General features: G+C 44.2%; 1 protein-coding gene across 3 annotated transcripts in view; it reads right to left on the reverse strand.

Moving 5' to 3' along the window:
• SLC7A11 (solute carrier family 7 member 11) overlaps window positions 1-18,376 on the reverse strand; it is a 57,200-nt gene extending 38,824 nt beyond the window's left edge. For all 3 annotated transcript variants that reach the window (XR_001463685.4, XM_426289.7, XM_025150077.3), the window contains exons 1-5: window positions 17,889-18,376; window positions 15,125-15,251; window positions 11,290-11,405; window positions 4,225-4,350; window positions 1,362-1,461 (exon numbers count right to left, since the gene is read on the reverse strand). Coding sequence is in view for 2 of the 3 variants with exons in the window: in XM_426289.7 (XP_426289.3) it covers window positions 1,362-1,461; window positions 4,225-4,350; window positions 11,290-11,405; window positions 15,125-15,251; window positions 17,889-18,159 (740 nt within the window). In the remaining variant the exon portion in view is untranslated. The remainder of the gene's footprint in view (window positions 1-1,361; window positions 1,462-4,224; window positions 4,351-11,289; window positions 11,406-15,124; window positions 15,252-17,888) is intronic.
• Between the last annotated feature and the right edge of the window lie 602 nt (window positions 18,377-18,978).

Here is an 18,978-nt window from a genome sequence, read left to right on the forward strand (position 1 = left end):
CAGTAAACCAGTTCTGCTTTGGCAATGAATAATATTAAAGACCTTTTAAAGTTGCCACCATAGAAATGTGTAGACCAAGGGCAGTATTTTAAAAGTGAGGAACCTTCATGTGTATGGATGTATGAGACAGAGGTGGCTGTATCAGAGAAGGAAGAAGGAAGAGACTGTCACTGTAATGAGTTCAATTTCTTTGAGCCTTCAAAATGCCAGGCTCTTTTCTTACATATCTATCACAGATAAAGGCTGTGGACTCGCTCAGGTTACCCCCCCCATTTTAATACAAAAGCGCTGTTCAGTGCTTTAGTGTGCATGTTTATACTGCTCCTGCAATGGGGGAGTTACAGGCAACAGAGAACTCAGATGCTGGTCCCATTGTCCCTCTGAATGAAATAAATAAATCCCTTATCGTTCGTTCCCCAGCTTTTGTACAAGGGAAAGAACTTTACTGCCTGTGAGGCTATGGAAGGGAAAGGGAAGACCTCCAGACAAAGCTATCTCAAAAATAAGCCCACGCTCTGCAGTCTTTTTGTTGTATATTGTAGTCTTTCTTTTTTCATGCCACTGCTGCAAAGCACATCAGCACTGTGCAGAGTGGAGCCCTTGCTAAGCACAAATAAATCATAAGGTAGATTTGAAGTGTAGAAGCTTCTTTCAAACCAGCCGCTGTGTACTTTGGTGGGGAGAACTTAAAAGAAAGTTCTGAGCCAGATACTTGAAGGCAGATTCTCATTACTTTGCTCGCAGTGAATAACACTTAACTTTTGTGGAAACCCGTTGCACTTCTTATTAAGTGAGGTCCAATTCCGTCAGAGCAGAAGCCACAAGAATCAGTGTTTTCATCTTGTTTTGTAGTCTGCACTGGCCTTAACAGTTTGCTTCTGATTCTAAAACGCTGCTTTTACAAAGCAAAGGCTGAGGTTCCTCACAAGTGGGATGGAGATCCACAACTTCGTATCAGTTCAGAGAGATCTTTTTCATGTAATCATTGTCTTCTTCAACAAAATCTAAAGCATTATTATCCCTTTTAGCCTTCTATTAAAATACTTAGTAAGAATTTAAGAATGTTCATTTCTTGTTGCTTTTAATTCTAGCCTTGAGAACGGAAATACGCCTGATTTTTTTAGTGTTCAGTGAGTGCTTACATATTGCATATCGAACAAGAATAATCTTTCCTTCTCGGAGCTGCTTGCAGAGAAGCTACCGAGCATATGGGATAGCAGCAAGAGCTATCCTTACTACACAGTGTAGTTTGGCAAAAGATGCAGAATGTGCGACTCAATCTGTTGTATAAATAAATGCCTCAGTTAGTTCATATTAGTGTTTGCTTTCAGGACAAATGCTTATAGCTTTCAACAACTTACCAGCCCGAATAGGCGTACATTCCTGAATAGAAAGCAAGTGGTAATCCCATAATACTGGCATCATTCCCTGAAAAGGCATTTTTAAAGTGCTGTGTTTCTCCTGCAACATCAAAAAATAAAAAATAAATTAAAAATAAAAATGAAAAACAAGCTCTTTGGTCACCTCCTACTTTAAAACAAATAAATATATCACACCATGGAACATTTAATCATCCAGTAGTTCACTGACTTCAAGTTCTGCCCTTGACCTTAATTTCTGACCCAACCCTCGCAGCCAAATTCTGCCAGCAATTGTGAAAGGTTCTTGTGGTGTCCTTAGCCATGTCACAGCAGAATTTGACCTGTTAGTTTTTGTAAAGCATTCTGAGTTTGATGACACTCACCACACTATTGTTTCCAGCGGTGACTTATATCAACATTGAAGAGCGCTATGAGCTCTGGGGTTTTTGCTATAAACATTTCCCTGGTTTGTTAACATTTTGTTCAGATGGAGCACTAATAGCATTTCACTTATAAGAAACATTTGTAAAGTAAAAAGAAACATTTGTAAAGTAAACAAACCCAGTATCTTAAGCCTTCCTGTGACTGAAGTTCTTAGTATCTAGTAAGTTTCTCTTCTGCATATTAGGCAGCACTGTAGCTTATGTTATAGCAAGAATTATGCTTCTCTAAATGCAAATGTGTAGACATTTTGAAAAAAGTGCAAGGCAGATAGCAGAAAAGGTGAGGAATAGCGGAGTGCCTAAGGTCAGTACCAAAAAGAGTGCATAAGAGCCAAAGTCTATCCAAAAACACTATATATACCATGAGACTGAAAGTTCAGTAAAGATCTCCCCAATCCTTTGGTAACAGAGGAAGGTGCTGACAAAGCCAGTAGTCTTCCTGCTGATGTAAATGCACTGCCACTAAAGAACACCAGGCATTCATCTTTCCTCTTGGATGGGTATCTGCAGCTGAACAATGCAATGGGGAGGACCCATGCAGGAACAAAGCCTGATTAAGGATACAGTCCTCCAAAAATTGTAACAGAAACAACTGGGAGTTCCAAGACCACATTATGAGCTTTATCTGTGTGCCTTTGACATAGTCAGTGGGTTGTGCTATTTCATTACCCATCTGCAAGGTCCTCTATGGTTCAAAAGACCAGCCCACAAGCCCCCAGATTTCTTGAGAAGCAATGATCCTCTGCAAAGAAAAAAAAAAAAAAAAAAGCAGTAGGAAGAAGGAGAATTCACTGAGATTTAAATGAGCAATGGTCAAACCCTCTCCTCTCCTCTTCACTCATCTTTACTGAGCCCTCAGGTAGAGCTTCCACTGGAGTGGAGGCCTTTTAGATAAAGGAATTGGGAAAAGTCTCTGAGCTGCATAAGAGGGACAAAGCCCGTCCAAACCTGGGTCTGGCCTGTTCCAAAGGCCTAGAGGAAATGGGGCAGATAGAAACACAGAGAAAACATTTGCGCACGAAAGGAGGTAAGGGAAGGCATGGCCAGGAAGCAAGTGAAAAACATGCAAGCAGAAATAGTGAATTAGCAGAACACTGCATAGGGTCACCTTTATTTCAGAGACTATAGCTAAGGGCAGCGAGCCGCCTGTCCCTGCCATGCACTGAGCTCATGGCCAGGCCCAGTGCTGTGCGGCTGCTTCAGGTGGAAGGGAGCCTTGTGGGGCACGAGAGTGGCCCCAGGAGCTGGGCCAACCACTGCCATCATTTTTGCTAGATAAAATCTGCCACCAATTCATTAGATGTGTCCTCCTTTCTGACTCACTGTGCTGAATGGCTCTTTGTGCTTTGTGTAATTATTATCTAGCTTTATTGTAATGAGAGTTATGGCTTGTCCCCATCTCACTCCCAGCCACCAGGGCTCTAACGGAAGAGCTTCCACTCTGGTGGCTCTGTGGGACCAGCAGAGCTTTGCTGCCAGCACAGCCTTACCCAAATGTCAGCAGGAAAAGGCTGCATACCATACCAAGCAGGATATTTTCACACTCCTTGCTTAGGCAGCAATGATCTGGCTTGCTTTGCTTTCTTATTCTTGGATAGGCTCAGACCATTGTCTTTAGGTTGGGCATTAGGAAAAACTTCCGAGAAGGAGTGGTCAGGCACTGGAATAGGCTGCCCACAGAGACGGTGGAGTCACTGTCAAGAAACGTGGAGATGTGGCACCGAGGGACATGGTTAGTGGGCATGGATGTGTTAGGTTGACGGTTGGACTAGATGTTCTTAAAGGTCTTTTCCAACCTTAATGATTCTGTGATTCTAGTCTATGATATAGCTGCATGCTTTTGTTTTTCAGTTGGAAGAAATAAAACATGCATGCAGCTGAGTATCCTGGAGAGCTGCAGGCAAGAAGCCTGTGAAAACAGCAGCCAGCTATCTTGTCTTCCAAGACAGCACCTCTACATCACTCATTTCTCACTGATAATGAATCATCACAACCATTCCTACTGATCTGTTAAAGATTAGCACCCACAATTAGAACAGCCTCCACAATAACGTTTCTTTCATACATCCCCAATGCTGAGCCCCTGCCACCACCACACCCCTGTGCTGAAGACAAGCAGGCACCAGCACAGTTCCCAAAGTTCACACACAATGCAATTTACAGAGAAGGGCAATCCTGTCAGTGGCTTGAAAACCAACTCTATCTGAATAGTCTCATTGGCATGCAGAAGGAAATACCAGTTCATCCCAGTGTAGTTCCACCTCTAATCAATTACATGACAGTACAGAGCTCCAGTTGAACAAGCAGAGACTAATTAAGAGATTCTGCTGCTATAAGCATTATTTGGTGGAGGCAGGTGGGGGAGACTGGGGAGGGTAAAGATAAAAGCACTTTAAAAGCATTTACTTTTCATTTCATACCTTTAATTAGCTGGATAACTCCGGGGACTATAATTATCAGAATTGCTACAAGCTTGCAAAAGGTAAGGAAAATCTGAATGCGGGCACTCCAGCTGACACTTGTGCTATTCAGGACCATCACTAGCGCTGCAAGAGGAAACAGAAAAGTCAGAAAGAAATATTCATTCCACTGAAGTCACCACAAAACTCTCTGAGGCTGCACAGATACTAGACTCTGCAGCGCTGAAAGAAATAACAGCCTGATAGCCTTCTCTATCTGCTGCCCTCCCACCCCTCTCATGTTTCCCTTACAGTCTCCGTACTAAACGCTTGAGCTGAGCCCTTCTTAGACCCTTCCACTTCTCCGTTCTCCACTTGGCTCCTTCTGCACCAAATTAAAGGTTCGTTTACCCAGGACTGTTAGCTGTTGGTAGGTGACGGGCTGACAGAAGCTGTCTCAGATGTAAAAAAATAATTGCACAAGCCCTGTCACTCCAGATTTCTGTACCGGTGCCAGTTTGATTAGAGATTTGCATTTTCAGAAAAACAGTAACAATTAATAATGACATTAAACTTTCTCACCCCCATTTAGGCCCCGCGTGAATTTGTCACTCATTGCCTTGTTTACACCTCCTCCTTTCTCTTGCTATTTCCCCTCCTGTGCAGCCATTCTGTGGCAACACAGGAGAGCCAGAGTGCAAGCAGCATTCCTGTCCATGCTGGGAACTGGTGAGGAAACCAAACCCAGGTTCGCACCTTGCCAAGCCAAGGAGCCCAGGGGAGAGGAGCTTCCCTGCCCTGCCTGCCCGATACACATCCCACTGGGCCCCTGCTGGAGCTCAGTGATGGGAGGTCCTACAGCTCAAGCGCCACTCGTTCCAGTTTACATAAACAATTACCCTGGCAAAACAGAATCAATAAAGTAGTTCACCTAAAAAAAATATTTACTAACTGAATGGAAAACGTGAGTCATTTCACTAGATAAAAATTCCTTTTTCCCTTCTGCCGCAGGGAAAGGTGAGTGTGGCACGACAAGCCTGTTCATTGATCATCTCGCTCCTTCCATTGTGTGGAACTAATGAATTAGTCCTTCATCACAGCTCTTCCTTCCCTCCAGCCCTCCCAAGAGCGCTTCTCTATCTGCTTCATCAGCCACACAGTGCACCACAGGATGCATACAATTGTGAGGCACTGTCTCCCACCAGACCCTGCAGGTTTGTGGGAGCTGGCATCACAAACCTGGCACAGCACGGGGCTCTGGCTGCAGAAACAGCTGGGCTGTCCCACGCCTTCTGTATCGATTCTGGCCAGTGGCAAGGCCAAAACGTTTTATAAACAATTCTCTGTTTAAATCAGAAAATCACTTTTCATGGAAAAGTGAGAAAACTACAAGCATTCCAGAAAAAAAAACATATGTAAACAGCATTTTCTGGAATTTGTGTTTGTGAAAGTGCAGGCCCCACACTCAAGTGAACAATTTACCAAAAGCAACCAATGTTGTTGACCAAAGCCAACACAAACTCACACTATCACTTAGTTTTAAATGTGCACCAAAAAAAAACAACAAACCCCAATCTTAAAGGTTACGATATTTTTCCAGTTCTGTATTTTATCATATTTCAGGACTCAGATGTCATTTTCTGAGCCACAGAAATATCATCTGGACTTACAGAAAGTATCACTCCAGACCCAAACACTTTTTTTTTGCTTTATTAAATCCTTGTGTGTATATATTTGGCAGGAAATGGGGCCCAACTCATTACTCTACTTTCCCAGTATTACCCTGATGTAACTTCACTCACTGAGATGTTGAAAGCTTCCCTTAAGTCACTGCTGAATAGCAGTGCTTACTCCCTCTCTTTCTTAAGGCTTGATCACCAGGAAAATGGGGTAGAAAAGGCTAGCAGCTGTCATTCAAGCATAGAATATTAACATAATTATTTAACCAACGGTGATTAAGCTATGAAGAGATCCCGTGCCATAAACAAGCACTGAGTCTTCAGATTTCTTGCAAACTTCACTATATTGCCTTTTTCTATTCCACAGGACAAGCCCAGGAAGGGACCAGGCTATGAGAAAATATCACCAAAGAGTTCCACTCCCAGGAAAAGATCTGTGACTTGACATCTAGCATGCTCAGAGTTCAAGACCCCTGCAGCAACCAGTCTACTACTTTACCTGTGGCAGAACAGGTTATGTGAGCATCCTCACCCTCCTCGAGCATCGTTAATGCTTCGCTTTCACCCTCCAGATACACATATGAGAATGCCATCAGACGGCAAACTAGAATGAACACTACTTTCGATCCACTAATCACCTTGCTTGCTCGTCAGCCACACACAAATCACAAGCCACAAACCTGCCTCAGAGCCACACGGGCTTGAAAGAAAAGAACCAATGTTATCTGTGAAGACAACCTCCATGTGAGCAGGCTGCTAAACTTTTCCCATCCCTGCCCGTGAATTCAAACCAGCAATGTGCTTCAGCTGAGGTTTCTTAATGAAATGGAGAAAGCAGAATGGACACAGCAAGGATCTTCATTTGATTGGGAAGGTAAAGGAAGGCTATGCTTGTAGCTAGTCCGGTGCACAGTGCCATTAGTTTGGATGGTCCTCCAGAAGAGCAAGTCCCTTGCAGCATTGGGGAACTGCACAAATTAAGATGGAAATTTTTATCTTGGGTCTGTAGCCATTATCAACAGCACACTTCTACGAATAGGACCTTGCAGAGAGATTTCAAGATTGCAGAGACTTTGATACAGGATCACAGCAAAGATCAGAAGGACACAGCAAGTCCCCAGACAAAAGGACAGTAAAAGCAGGAATCACCTCTAAATTGGCTAGCTAAAATTCAGGTGGCTGGTCTGCCCACATCCTCCATGAAAAGACATTTACCTCCACAGGATGATTAATCACCCATCTTTCAGATGCCTAGCAAAGAGAACAGTTGCCTTCAGGAAGGATATCCCCCCCCTCCCTTTCTGCACTAATTTTACAGGGAGCAGAGGCAACTGGCTATAACTAAATACCTAACTAAAAGTGAGATGAATCCTAATGTAGGGGACTATGGAGAGAGAATAAATAGGGTTTGTGAACAATTGGAAACACTAATCAGGTTGCTTTTCATGATCCTTACCCTTCACGTAGCCACAGCTATAAATGGATAACAACACCAGATGGGAGAAGCAGCAGCAAGCATCCCAGCCTACTTTTCAGGAATACATGTACCATTGCCTCAGCGGGAAGGCGAGGGAGCTGCCTTCTCCTGACTTGTCAGGCTGTTAGGGTCAAGGCGTTTACACAAAGCAAAAAGTATCCTTAGGTTGTGGCTTTTAATGCATCAATTAAAATGAAGTCACAGGAGGCACAAAAGCACCCATCGGAGCAGCTTTTGCTATTTCTACAGCCAAGTGATGTCTTAATTTAAACCACTTGTCTGAACACTGTCAGTGGGAGAGAGCAGTGTCCACAGCATCCGCCGTGAAGGTAGAAAAAGCAGCTATTGGCTCCCATGTACATCCAATTGATGCCAACAAAACTTCCCAGAGTATCTGCCAGCAAGCCCTGACAGATCTGTAGAGCTGACCTTGATTTCCAAGCATGATATGGCTTCTGTCTAGCAGGCACAACTTGGGTAATTCGGTCTTTTTGGCAGACCTCCGAACACAAAAAGAGAGGAAAAATTACATATTTTACACTAAATGCGCTTGACTGAGTTGAAGAACTCTATGAGAGTTGGTAACCTGCTTTCAGTTTCACAGTTTTTTTTTATAGTTGAATCCTGTTTATTTGACTTCTCGTATTTAGACCAAATGAAAAGATTAGAACTGGCTCAGCCAAGGCTGCGTGGCCATTCAGGTTACACATCAACAATACAGTTCAATATATTAACACAGCATAACCTCTTGCTTACTATCACAAATAAGCTTAACATTATGAAAAGAGTTAAAAGACACAAATAAAGCAACATTTGAATGTAGAATTTTGTTTTTCCTTTGCACTGCCTATCTCCATGCTTTGCAAATGTTTTCTTCATTGGGGAAAGCAATAAATATGGAGAAGACTTTTTGTTTAAAAAAGAAAGTAAGGAACAAAAAAGTACCTATGACAAAAGCACCCTAACCTGGAACAGAAAATTTGCATCTACAGCTCAGGACAGGTGTGGTCTTAGGGGGAATTTTGTGCCCAGCACACCTTTGCTCCTATAAATAATGAATAAAGATAGAAGTATTTTTAAAGGTCACCATCTCCCATGGTTCCATTTTAGTTTTCATATGATCTCCATCTCCTCTGCAGCACCCTTGTTCCTTTTGCATCACAGAGACACTGAGGTGGAACGGTGGGGAGAGGAGTGAGCTACGGCCACTCTACAAGCAGTGCTTTTCTGCAGCTAGGTGAGGGACAGCAGTGTCTGCCACTGCCATCTTAATGCCTGCATCCATCTCAGGCAACCTTTGCATTGCAGTTCAAAAGGAATTCTCATGAATATCATTCATGGCCATGCACAATGTTGGTATGCAGTATTTCACCGCTCCCCCCCCTTATCTCCCTTCACAAACCTGCCTTGCTGACCATAAAGAGAAAAGGAAGAACTGCCCTCCATATTCACTCTATATAACACAAGGAATAATAGGCTAAAATTGCAGAAGGGAATGTTCAGATTAAAAAGAAAGAAGAAGAAGAAGAAAAACTTCCTTGTGAAAAAGGACAGGAGAAACAGGGCTACAGTGCTGGGTAAAGTGTAGGAACTCACGCCTGGAGCTGTGAAGACCATTGTAGACAAATATCAGCTGGGAGCTGTTTAGAGATGCACTGATTGTGTTTGGGGCAGGAGACTGCCTGGAGATTTTTCAAAATCTCTTCCCTTCCCTTTGTAGTATGATCAGAAAATACAGGATAACACTACAGAGTAAAGTTTCTTTCAAGGACAAAGGTTGGTGATGCTTCTTACTACCTTTCTCCCCACGCAATGGGTATATAGCGAGCACTCTCCAGACATAGGCGGTAGAAGGGACCGAGAGTGGATAAGATGACAAAAAGCTCATAAGCTCATATTTTCATTAACTTAACAAAATCTTCGGTGGAAGTAAACACTACCTTTGCCACCGTTAAATTGGATTATAAGATCTTCAGGGCTCCAATGTGTCTGTGCAGCTCAACATCTTAATCTCACCTATCACTCTGCCTACCAGCACAACACAGAACATTCATCACAGTCACCACACCAGCTAATTCTCACAGTGCAAGAATAACAGCTGTATGTTCTCAGATAGCTTAGCTCAGAGTGTAGCATCAGATCAAAAGCCGCCACAAATGAAAATCCACTACAAAGCACAGTGCGAAGAATTAAAATGAAGCCTCGGTCTGACAGGTCCCTGCTCTTCTCAGCACCGTCCCATTCACAATTACAAACTTTCTACCAGAATCTCTCGCTTCAGTGAGACAGCAGCACATCCTACCTGCTCTGCACAGACCCTCGGTCACCATAGGAACAGGCTGCTGTGAACTCCCATCTCCCTTCAGGGTGTAATTATTCCAGCGTATCACCCCCCCTCCCCCCCAACCCCCCTCCCCTGCAATGCTACTTCTTTGTTTAATTACTTTGCGTAGCCCCGGCTTATCACACAGATTTTCAATTAAATTAAAAGCAATAAAAATCTATTTCGAATTGTTCACTTATTGTGCTTGAATCGCAATGCACTTAACAAAACACTTTTAATGGAGTCCTCACTTAACATTCCTTCTGTCTCAGTGACCTTGAAGTTACAGAACATCTGTTTCATCCTTATCTTTCACTGAAATATTTTAGACAGATGTAGCCATAAAAAGTCATTGACCTCGAAATTCAAGCCTTTAATTCAATTATTCCTATGAAACCTATAGTTTGTGCATAATTAAGTCAGAAAGAAACGCGGTCACACACTGATTTTTTAACACTCCTGGCAGAAGAGAGCGCTTATCAAGAGAGCTCCTACAAAAAGCCCCAGTAACCTGGAGACCGAAAATTTCCATGTCAATTGAACTCTCTACCCCAAAGAAAGAAAAAGTCATCTGAACCTATTATTGTGCAAAATTAAAGTGGTCCCCTGCATGCCTTTGATCATTTTGCATGTCTTAATTCCTTTTTCCAGCCCTTTTGTTTCTGATATGTGCACTGGCCGAACTGAAAGGAACAATCTGTTACTAATTACTCCGATCTGCTCTGCACGCTCCTCCCAGCACAGCTGAGTGTGTGTGAGAGAGAGAAAGTGAGGAGCATCATCCATGATCACTGCACAAAACTGGAAACAAAACCTCTACTGCTGCATGGCTCTAAGTCTCATTCGCATCAGGACTGTGCCTTCCATTTCACACAGCTTCACACACTGTCCAGGCACACCAAGAAGCTCCGGCCCAGGGCAAGCCTCCTTCCTGCCATCAGCACGTTTTGCTTCTCGGTGTCCCCGAACAGTCCCTTTACACTAACTGTACAGTTGGAAAGAGGAGAAGAAGCTACTCGTAATAAATGAGCATTTCGAGCCAACCGCACCTCCTGCTCCTAAAGCCATTTGGGTTCCTGCTTCCCAAGCAGCGAGTGCCTCGGTAAGTTTTATCACTGCACAGGACAGTGAGGGACTAAGGATGATGATCTCATGTTGCCTGTGCTCCACTTAGAAGTGCTACATTTCTTCATGGCATCATACTTGGCAAGTGCTTGCCTGCTAAAACAGGGGTAGAGCGATGCACTTAAAATCAAGTAATCATTCTTCCGTATCTCTGGCACCGACTCGTCATCTCCCAGGGACTGAAATTGCTTCCACAAAAGCAATAAGAGTTCTGCCATTAATTCAAGTGGCAACAGAATCGGGCTTAGCAATAGATTTTTTCTGCCATTAATAAAGTCTCTTCTTCCTTTTTTACTATTGCATACCTTCAGAAACACACACACAGGCAAAAAAAATCACGCCGATGCCCTTGGCACTGGATGCACACTCATTCTGCAACAATTCACAGCAAACAACTACCTGTTTGGTGTCTGATTAACTTCTTTTTTCTTCTTAATTTATATCAACGTTACTCTTTCTGACAACTAAAATCGGATACTTACTGATGCCAACAGCTGTAATAAGTTTAATCGCAAGTTCTGGGATTTCACACTGCATAAAGAAGGGTTCCAAAATGTAGCGTCCAAATGCCAAAGATATCACTGCTGTGGCAGCAGGGCTGGAGCAAAGAGTAAGAATAGAAAAGAAAAAACACAAAATCACTCTGCGTTAGCATGTAAACAATACTCATTTGGGATCACACTGTAACATTATTATCACAGAACCACAAGGTGTGCACAGCTTTGGTGCCTGTTGGTGACTATGGCACCATGTGCCGTGATTTCTGAGCATAACAGACAACCAGAAGCTGTTTGGTGGCTCTGATCCTGCCAGTGACAATTCTTACCCGGTGGGGTTTTACTACTCCCACGGTGTGAAGCGGCCATACAAAGAAAGGAGATGCATCAATGCAAATTTTTCATTCCCGTGCTTGCAGTGGACGTGGCACGATTTAATTTGTATAGGTAAATTAAAAATTTAAAAGTTGTTGAAGGCTGAATTGTGGTGGTGAGATACATCTCACCCTGCATAGACAAGCATATTAATTTCAATGAAGATGAGAATTCTGCTTTACTGAAATAGGAATCACAAAATTAACCTGAGTCTGTTACTAAAATCTTAGACAATATAAAAGATGAACGAAAATGGCATCTCCTAAAATGCCAACACTACTTAAAATGCGTGTTATTTTTACTGACAAACAGCTTTCCAGCACTGTGACAGGGAAAATCCTCAAAGCACAGAAAGCCCCTTCCGTGCAACAGAGGAACATAATGAAAGGCAGGCAAGCCTGTTGCATTTCCCAATCTGAAATGATATCCCTACAGCCTTTCTCTTTGAGGGAAGCTAAGTATTTGCCAGACGCCTTCACATGTTACCTTCCACTGGACAGATCACAGGATCTGAGCTCCATCATACTGCTACACACAGCAAGGAGAAAGGGGGCCTCAAAGGATTTTTGAGTGAAACAAGAGTCCCTGCAAATTTGTTATGAATCTACAGCATTTAATAAAACAATGCCTTAAGTACAGAATATACCTCTCCCAGCTGAATTTTAACTAAAATACAATTGCTCAGAACTGTGTGAAAATACTGCAGAGAAGTTGTTATTGTTCATTGGAATGCTAAATTGGATTTCCCACCAGAGAGTTTTGCCTTTGAACCAAAAAGAACCACAACCCAACCAAAGCATCAGACACTGCGTTGGACAAAACCACAGGGAGCAAAGACCTGAAGCATCTTCCTAAGGCACTTTCTACATCAAGTGAAGGCAGACGATGGCCTGGGCACTTGTTTTACCCATCCATTTGCTGCCTTTACCTATCTAACTGACATAGACAGCTCACCAGCCTCCAGCTCTCATACTCTATATCTGTCCAGTTTGAACTGGCCTAGATCAGACAGAAGAGCAGGTCTCTGAAGCTTTCCCTGGCTTGTCTCCTCAGTCTCAGCTCCTTCCTCCAGAACCTGGATTTTTCCCTCTTGTTTTAAGGAAAATCTAGCTCCACACCATTCACTTCTAAAAACAAAGCTCCGAAGGTTATACCTTTAATAAATAGCTAGGTTTGCTGGCTTCTCACACTTGGAGATATGCTGCTGGCAGTGCGCTCAGCCAGCTGAGGCCGAGGCTGAGGGAATGGGGTATTTTCCTTTTGACTGCAATCATAAGGATCAGCAGGCTCCTAACAGCTGTGCACTCACAAACGCACACAAAGCAAATTAGCAGCTTTCATTTAAGGGCAAAGAGAAAAGAAAAAGCCTGAAGAAGAAAGCCAGCCGGCAGGGGCAGGCAGAGGGCCGGCAGCAGGCATGCGAGTCACCTCCTCGGCACCGTGTTCCTACCCAACCTGTGGGGATCAACCACCAGATCCAAGCGCTGCAGACAACTCCTTCAGTCATCCTCACCTGTCTGAGAATCTGCCTTTTTTTTTTTTTTTCTTTTTTTTTTTTTTTTTTTTTTTTTTTTCTGTTTTTAGGTGCATAGTACACCTGAATCCTGAGAGAAAAGGTGTTCCTGTACTGGATGAGGAGCATGGGGACGCTTCTACAGGCGATGCTAGCATGGTTTACCCAGTATGTGGGCACAGCTAAGCGTGTCTTAGACCATAAAATAGTGTCTGTAAGTATATATGAGAACAGGAAATGTTTATTTTGGTTGTGGGCATGAAAATCATTCAGAGGAAAAAAAGGCTGAAGTGAGAAGTGTGTGTGCAGCTCGGCCCCCTGACAATAACGCTACTGCACACTGAGGCTCAGCCCCTTTGGTAGCTGCAGCCAACTAGTTTGCCATGCCAGAGTCAGCCCTAAAACCCAGAGTGCCCAGAGTTTTGGCAGTGCCGCTCTGATCACAAGTTACAACAAGTCCGTCTCCCTCACTGCCTCTTGGGTTGGATGATTAAAGGACCCACTGATGTTCTTTCCCATGCAACTTGATTATTTACTGGGTGTGGGGCAGAGAGCAGTGACTAAGAGTGTTTTGATGACACTCCTGAGATGCCATCGTGTGTACAAAAAAAAATGAAAAATGTAATTGAGGAGAGGAATTTACAAGGTCTGGTTTCTTGCAGGTACTCACACCTAGGGACAGCATCCCTCCACCTACTAGGGTGCAGGTTAACAAGGGGATTTCTCCCATGACTCTCCTTTCGTGATTGTGCAACGGTATAACTACGTTCACACCACTGTCTCCCTCGATGAAAACCGTAACTCCGCTTCCACTTTCTGGCTTTCTTTTCAGAAAGCACTTAGTAAGATTAAGGGATCCACTCTTTCGTCACATTTGATGGAGTTTATTCAAGGGTTACGTATGGGTGGGGAGGATGCAAGGGGCCATCTGACATGCACAATCATTTCCTCTGGAAATGAGATAAGGATTTACGGTTTCATAATGAGTCAGCACTGTTAGTGATTTTAAACTCAACAGTCTATGTTAAAACTCGTCAATATTATGTAAACATAGCTGCGATTTGTGATGAGGCTTGTGCGTCGGTGACTCATTTGCTCGTATCAGAAGAGAAGGCAAAGGAGTGCTGATTGGCCTAGGGCAGGAACACAGCATTCCTGAGTTTATTTCACACTAATGAACTGCCCTATTCTACAAGCAACGAGCTCTCCAGTTCCAGTAATACTGTAAAATAATAATATATGTATTTTTAAAAGGGCCACATTTTAGTTTGGCAGAAAGATCCATCTACATCTAATGATTCTGCTTCTTCATGTTGTAATTTCCCTATACAATGTCAAGGGCTGTATCAACCACAGGCTTACACACCACGTTAGTACTTTGGGCATTTTAGATACATAAGGACCTAATGTTACTTTATTTGGCCAGCTTTCTGTAGTAGCTTCTCTAACACACCACGATAACAAAAGATGGGGACCAGAATTGATATCTAGAGAACACACAGCACCCCCAGGTCTGAAATCTACTGGGTGACAACTGTGTCAGGTGTTATTTCTGTATCCACAGACAACAGAGACTGCTCCAAAAGCCAGCGCCTAGGCTTAGAAAATATAAAGGTGACATTCCTCTACCACTATACCTCATGTAGGCATGGGTATTAACACCAACAGATGTAGTAAGCTTAGCAAAATCAAAACAAGTCGCTGAATTTGTCTGACAGGCAGCTTTTGTAGAATCTCTTTTTTTTTCCATACATACACATATATCTTTTTGAATGTTTCAACAGTGAGAAGCAGAATAGCATTGTTAAATTGTCTGGAGCAGCCACACTAACAAACTTAGCTGATAGATCAAGATATCTTTGCGCTTCACACGGTGGAGAGTTTTCATCGTGACTGAGAAGTGTCGTGCCACAAGAGAAGGAACACACTTACCGAATAACCAGCAGTTCCACCCAGACTCTCACAAAAGCAGGCAGTGGGCCAAAGGCCTCCAGGATATATGTGTAGTGACCGCCAGATTTCTTAATGCACGTTCCCAGCTCAGCATAGCAGAGGGCACCTGTGAGAATGAAACTGAGGCATCACAAGAGATACCCGGAAACACCTTTCCAAACATCCCTAAGGTGAACAACCAAGCTACTATGGTAACACAACAACTGATACATTCTAATCCTCCATGTTTTTTTTTTTTTTTCAAGAGGGTTAGAAGTTTCATGTCATTCAGATGGATTTGCAATTAGCCAAGCTGCAAATGTAGCTGGTTACATTTACGTGTAAGCCATGGCACAAAGTGTTTACAAGCAAGGTGCTTCTTACTCACACACACTGGCATGGCACAAAGTGCTGCATCATGACAACAGTGCAAAGCCCTCTGACACACAGTTGTGAGCAAATATTGCTCAGCGCCATCCAGCTTCAGAAAACCTGCCTCATCCTTGAAGGAAAGCCTGAATATGACATTCCCCTCCCTCCTCAGCTATGGGGAGAGCAAGCAACTGGTTCACGTTTGGAAGCAGGAATCACAGATGGAGGATTTTCCTCACTGGTACCCCTAACGCTTTGCACACCAAACTCACGGAATGGCTTAGCTCTATCAGCACTGGGGCAGCATTGGATTTCCCAGCAAAGAACAGATCCCAAGTAGATCCTGAAGGCTGCTGTCAGCATGGTGCGTCACCTCAGGCATTACAGAGCGGCAACAGCACACTGTGACCATAAAGGCCTACACGAACCACCTGCTAGTGCTGCATGATGGCCGTCACCCAGCCTTACAGCCTGTGGATTCTTAGCTGCACGGGCAAAGAGGGCACTGGGTCTGCTCAATGCAGGCAGCCCTTTTTGGAGGAGCCACAAGAAAACCAGTTCATAAGCACTGCGTTACACAGAGCATTACACAGATCAGCAGCATATGTGAAGCCTCTTCCCCACCTGCTTTAGTGCTGCTACACGGTTAAGGTGAAAACTACAGTTGTTAAAACCACTTGACACGTACCAAGCCCAATGAAGCCATAAGACTTCACAACACATTACATCCTCATTCTTTTGCTTTGTTTGGGCATTTGCAAAAACACGACAGCTTTTATCCAATCATCTTCAGCTTTCCTGGAAATGTACTTACAGAAATTCTTAGTGCCACATTTTAAAAACATATAAAAAGTCTATTGACAGGCTTTCTCTTGCCAACCTGCTCTGGTGTGATTCGGAATGAAACCAAACCATGCTTTGATACATATTACACAGACAGCCTCAGCAAGAGCCTAGGTGACGTTTGTATGAGGTCTTACCGTAATTAAGTCTTGTAGGAAATTGAAAACATTAATGACCAAAATATTATGAAATAACAACTGTAGCAGGTTCATTTAGAGGGAAGAGGTAATATCTTTTACTGGACCAAATTAGACAGATCTCTACATCTTGAGATCTGGAAAATGCCCAGGAAAAGCCATCTGATTTTTTTTCCACAGACTTTACTTCACAGTCAGAAAATTACTACTATTGAAGTTAAAGCTAAATATGAGATGCTTAAGCAAATTCGGTATTGACTAAACGCAAAGACCGGGGTCCTACAACAGGGTTACAAGTTGTATTTGAGGTGTTTCTTTATAGAGGAGTTTTTGTTACAGGAAAGACTTAAACATTTGAACAACAGAACATGCTGCACATTGTGCCAATACAATTAACATTTGACCGGAACGGGTCCTAACTTTCTTGAAACGTCTGTTTGGCTTGGGTGGACTTAGCCTCCAAACATTCACTGCTGCTTTTAAGCTCAGAGCCAAGTCACACAGGGTGGCATTTGCACATTCCACCTATTAGACAGACACGTGTTAGCCCCTATTTGTCCTCCCTACCTCGTGCCAGAAAACAAGTCGTCTCTGTTTTGAATAAAGCCAATACTCATGTTAGTTCCTCCGCTTCTTTGAGATTAACTCATTAAGGAGGTCAATGGACCCTCTGTCCCCCAGGAGCCAGGGTGGGGTTTTCCGCTGTGAATGGGGCTTTGTGTACAGAACAAACCACCCGGCATTCTTCAGAATGTAATTTTGTTAAAAAGAAACACAGCAAAATTAGTAAAAACTGTCACAACAGGCAGGCCAGCAATAAAACTCATTTCCCACATTTGTTTCTGCTGCGTTCATCCTTGTAACCTGAACTTTTCAAGGCACACTGCGAGTGGGGAATAAAGTGAGAAGCAGTAATACAAGACAGGGGAGAGGGGCTGTTGGTGTTACTGCTCTGCTCCCTCTCATACCAACACAGATTACACCCGGTGGGAGTTATTCCCTGAGACCTTGCCTGAGCCTCCAGGGAACCAAGCAAAGCTGCCTCAACACTTTGCCCTACACACCAGTTGCTAGGGGCCTCACAAGCAAGCTGTGAGCTACTTCTTAAAGCCAGAAGAACAGCATATTACGCACAGCACAGCTAACGGCAGAAAGTAGGCACTTGCTTTTTTCCTTAGGGACCCATGAGAAACAACCTGCGCTCGCAACCTGTGCTGACATAGTGCCGGGTGACAGGGATTGTGGACTGCTGTGCCTTGCACGCAGCTTGTTGCAGAGCAAAAGCCTTCCGCAGCCCCATTGGTCCTCAGGCTCCATGCTGAGCCTTGATATCCAATGGAAAATCAGACAAAAAATAGGAATAATCCACCGGCTGCCCCTCCAGACCAATTGGAAGCGTTGAGCAGACTTACCGAAGAGTGAGAGGATGCCGCATGCTGTCCAGACTATCAAGGACATGCCCACACTGCCCGTGTTCTTCAGGATCCCCTTGGGTGAGATGAAGATGCCAGCCCCAATGATAGTGCCAATGATGATGGAGATCCCCCTCAGCAGCGTGACTTTCTTCTTCAGCACCACCTTCTCTTGTGGCTGCCTGCTGTCCATGGAGGGCAACCTGCCGTTCGGCTGCCCCTGCAAGTAGCTCCCATTAGGCACCGTCACGACAGCAGCTTTCCTCACCATGCTACCGTGCCACCAGCGCGCCGATGGCGAGCGCAGCCAAAAAGTTCCCAGCAGCAACTCAAGGCTTTTTCCTCTCTCAGCCTCTTCCTCCGCCGCCTCTTATCGGCGGGGTTGCTCCTACGTGCAGGTAGAACTCTGCTCTGCCCCGCTGCCTGCCAGCGCTCGCAGCACCTGCACCCTCACCCTGCCCACGGGCACTGCCCTATCGTTGGGAACCAGCTCAGCTTCCGCGTGGACCTGTATTTAAGCTCTTGTCGTACCAAGTTAGTCCAGCTGAATGATGATGCAAATTCTCCAGGTTTGCATCAGCCATTTGAGAAACCTCTGGCATTACTCAGCACTTTTTTTTTTTTTCTTCTCAAAGCGTAGGGGCATGTTGCACAACCGACCTGAGCGTGGTAGGAGGAACAAAGCCTTCGCAGGAAACCCAGCCCATCGAGCTCAGCACATCGCCGCCGGCACCCCCAGACACGCTCCCCAGTTTTTTTACAGCAACTTGTATGCAGAAACAAAAGCCTGCTGAAACACAAAGCGTGTCGGAGCGCGAGGGGAAAAGAAATCAAACAGGATACGTCAGCTCTGGGTCTGATCCAGCTGCTTTTTCTCTCAGCTCACTTAGTGAAAGTTCAGCGCTCAGGGCTGAACTCCTCGTCCTGCTGCAGCGGGTCAGCCTCTGCCTACCTGTGAGCATATGGGGACTGCCCGCACCTACCCAAAGAATACATAGGAACCCCTGTTAGCCCATGTTGCCTGGCAACACACCCAAATCAGACTCGTGAAAATCTAGGTTATTTCCCCAGTACAGTAATATTTGTACAG

The sequence above is a fragment of the Gallus gallus genome, chromosome 4 (genome assembly GCF_016699485.2).
Source record: "Gallus gallus isolate bGalGal1 chromosome 4, bGalGal1.mat.broiler.GRCg7b, whole genome shotgun sequence".
Taxonomy (NCBI): Eukaryota; Metazoa; Chordata; class Aves; order Galliformes; family Phasianidae; genus Gallus; species Gallus gallus.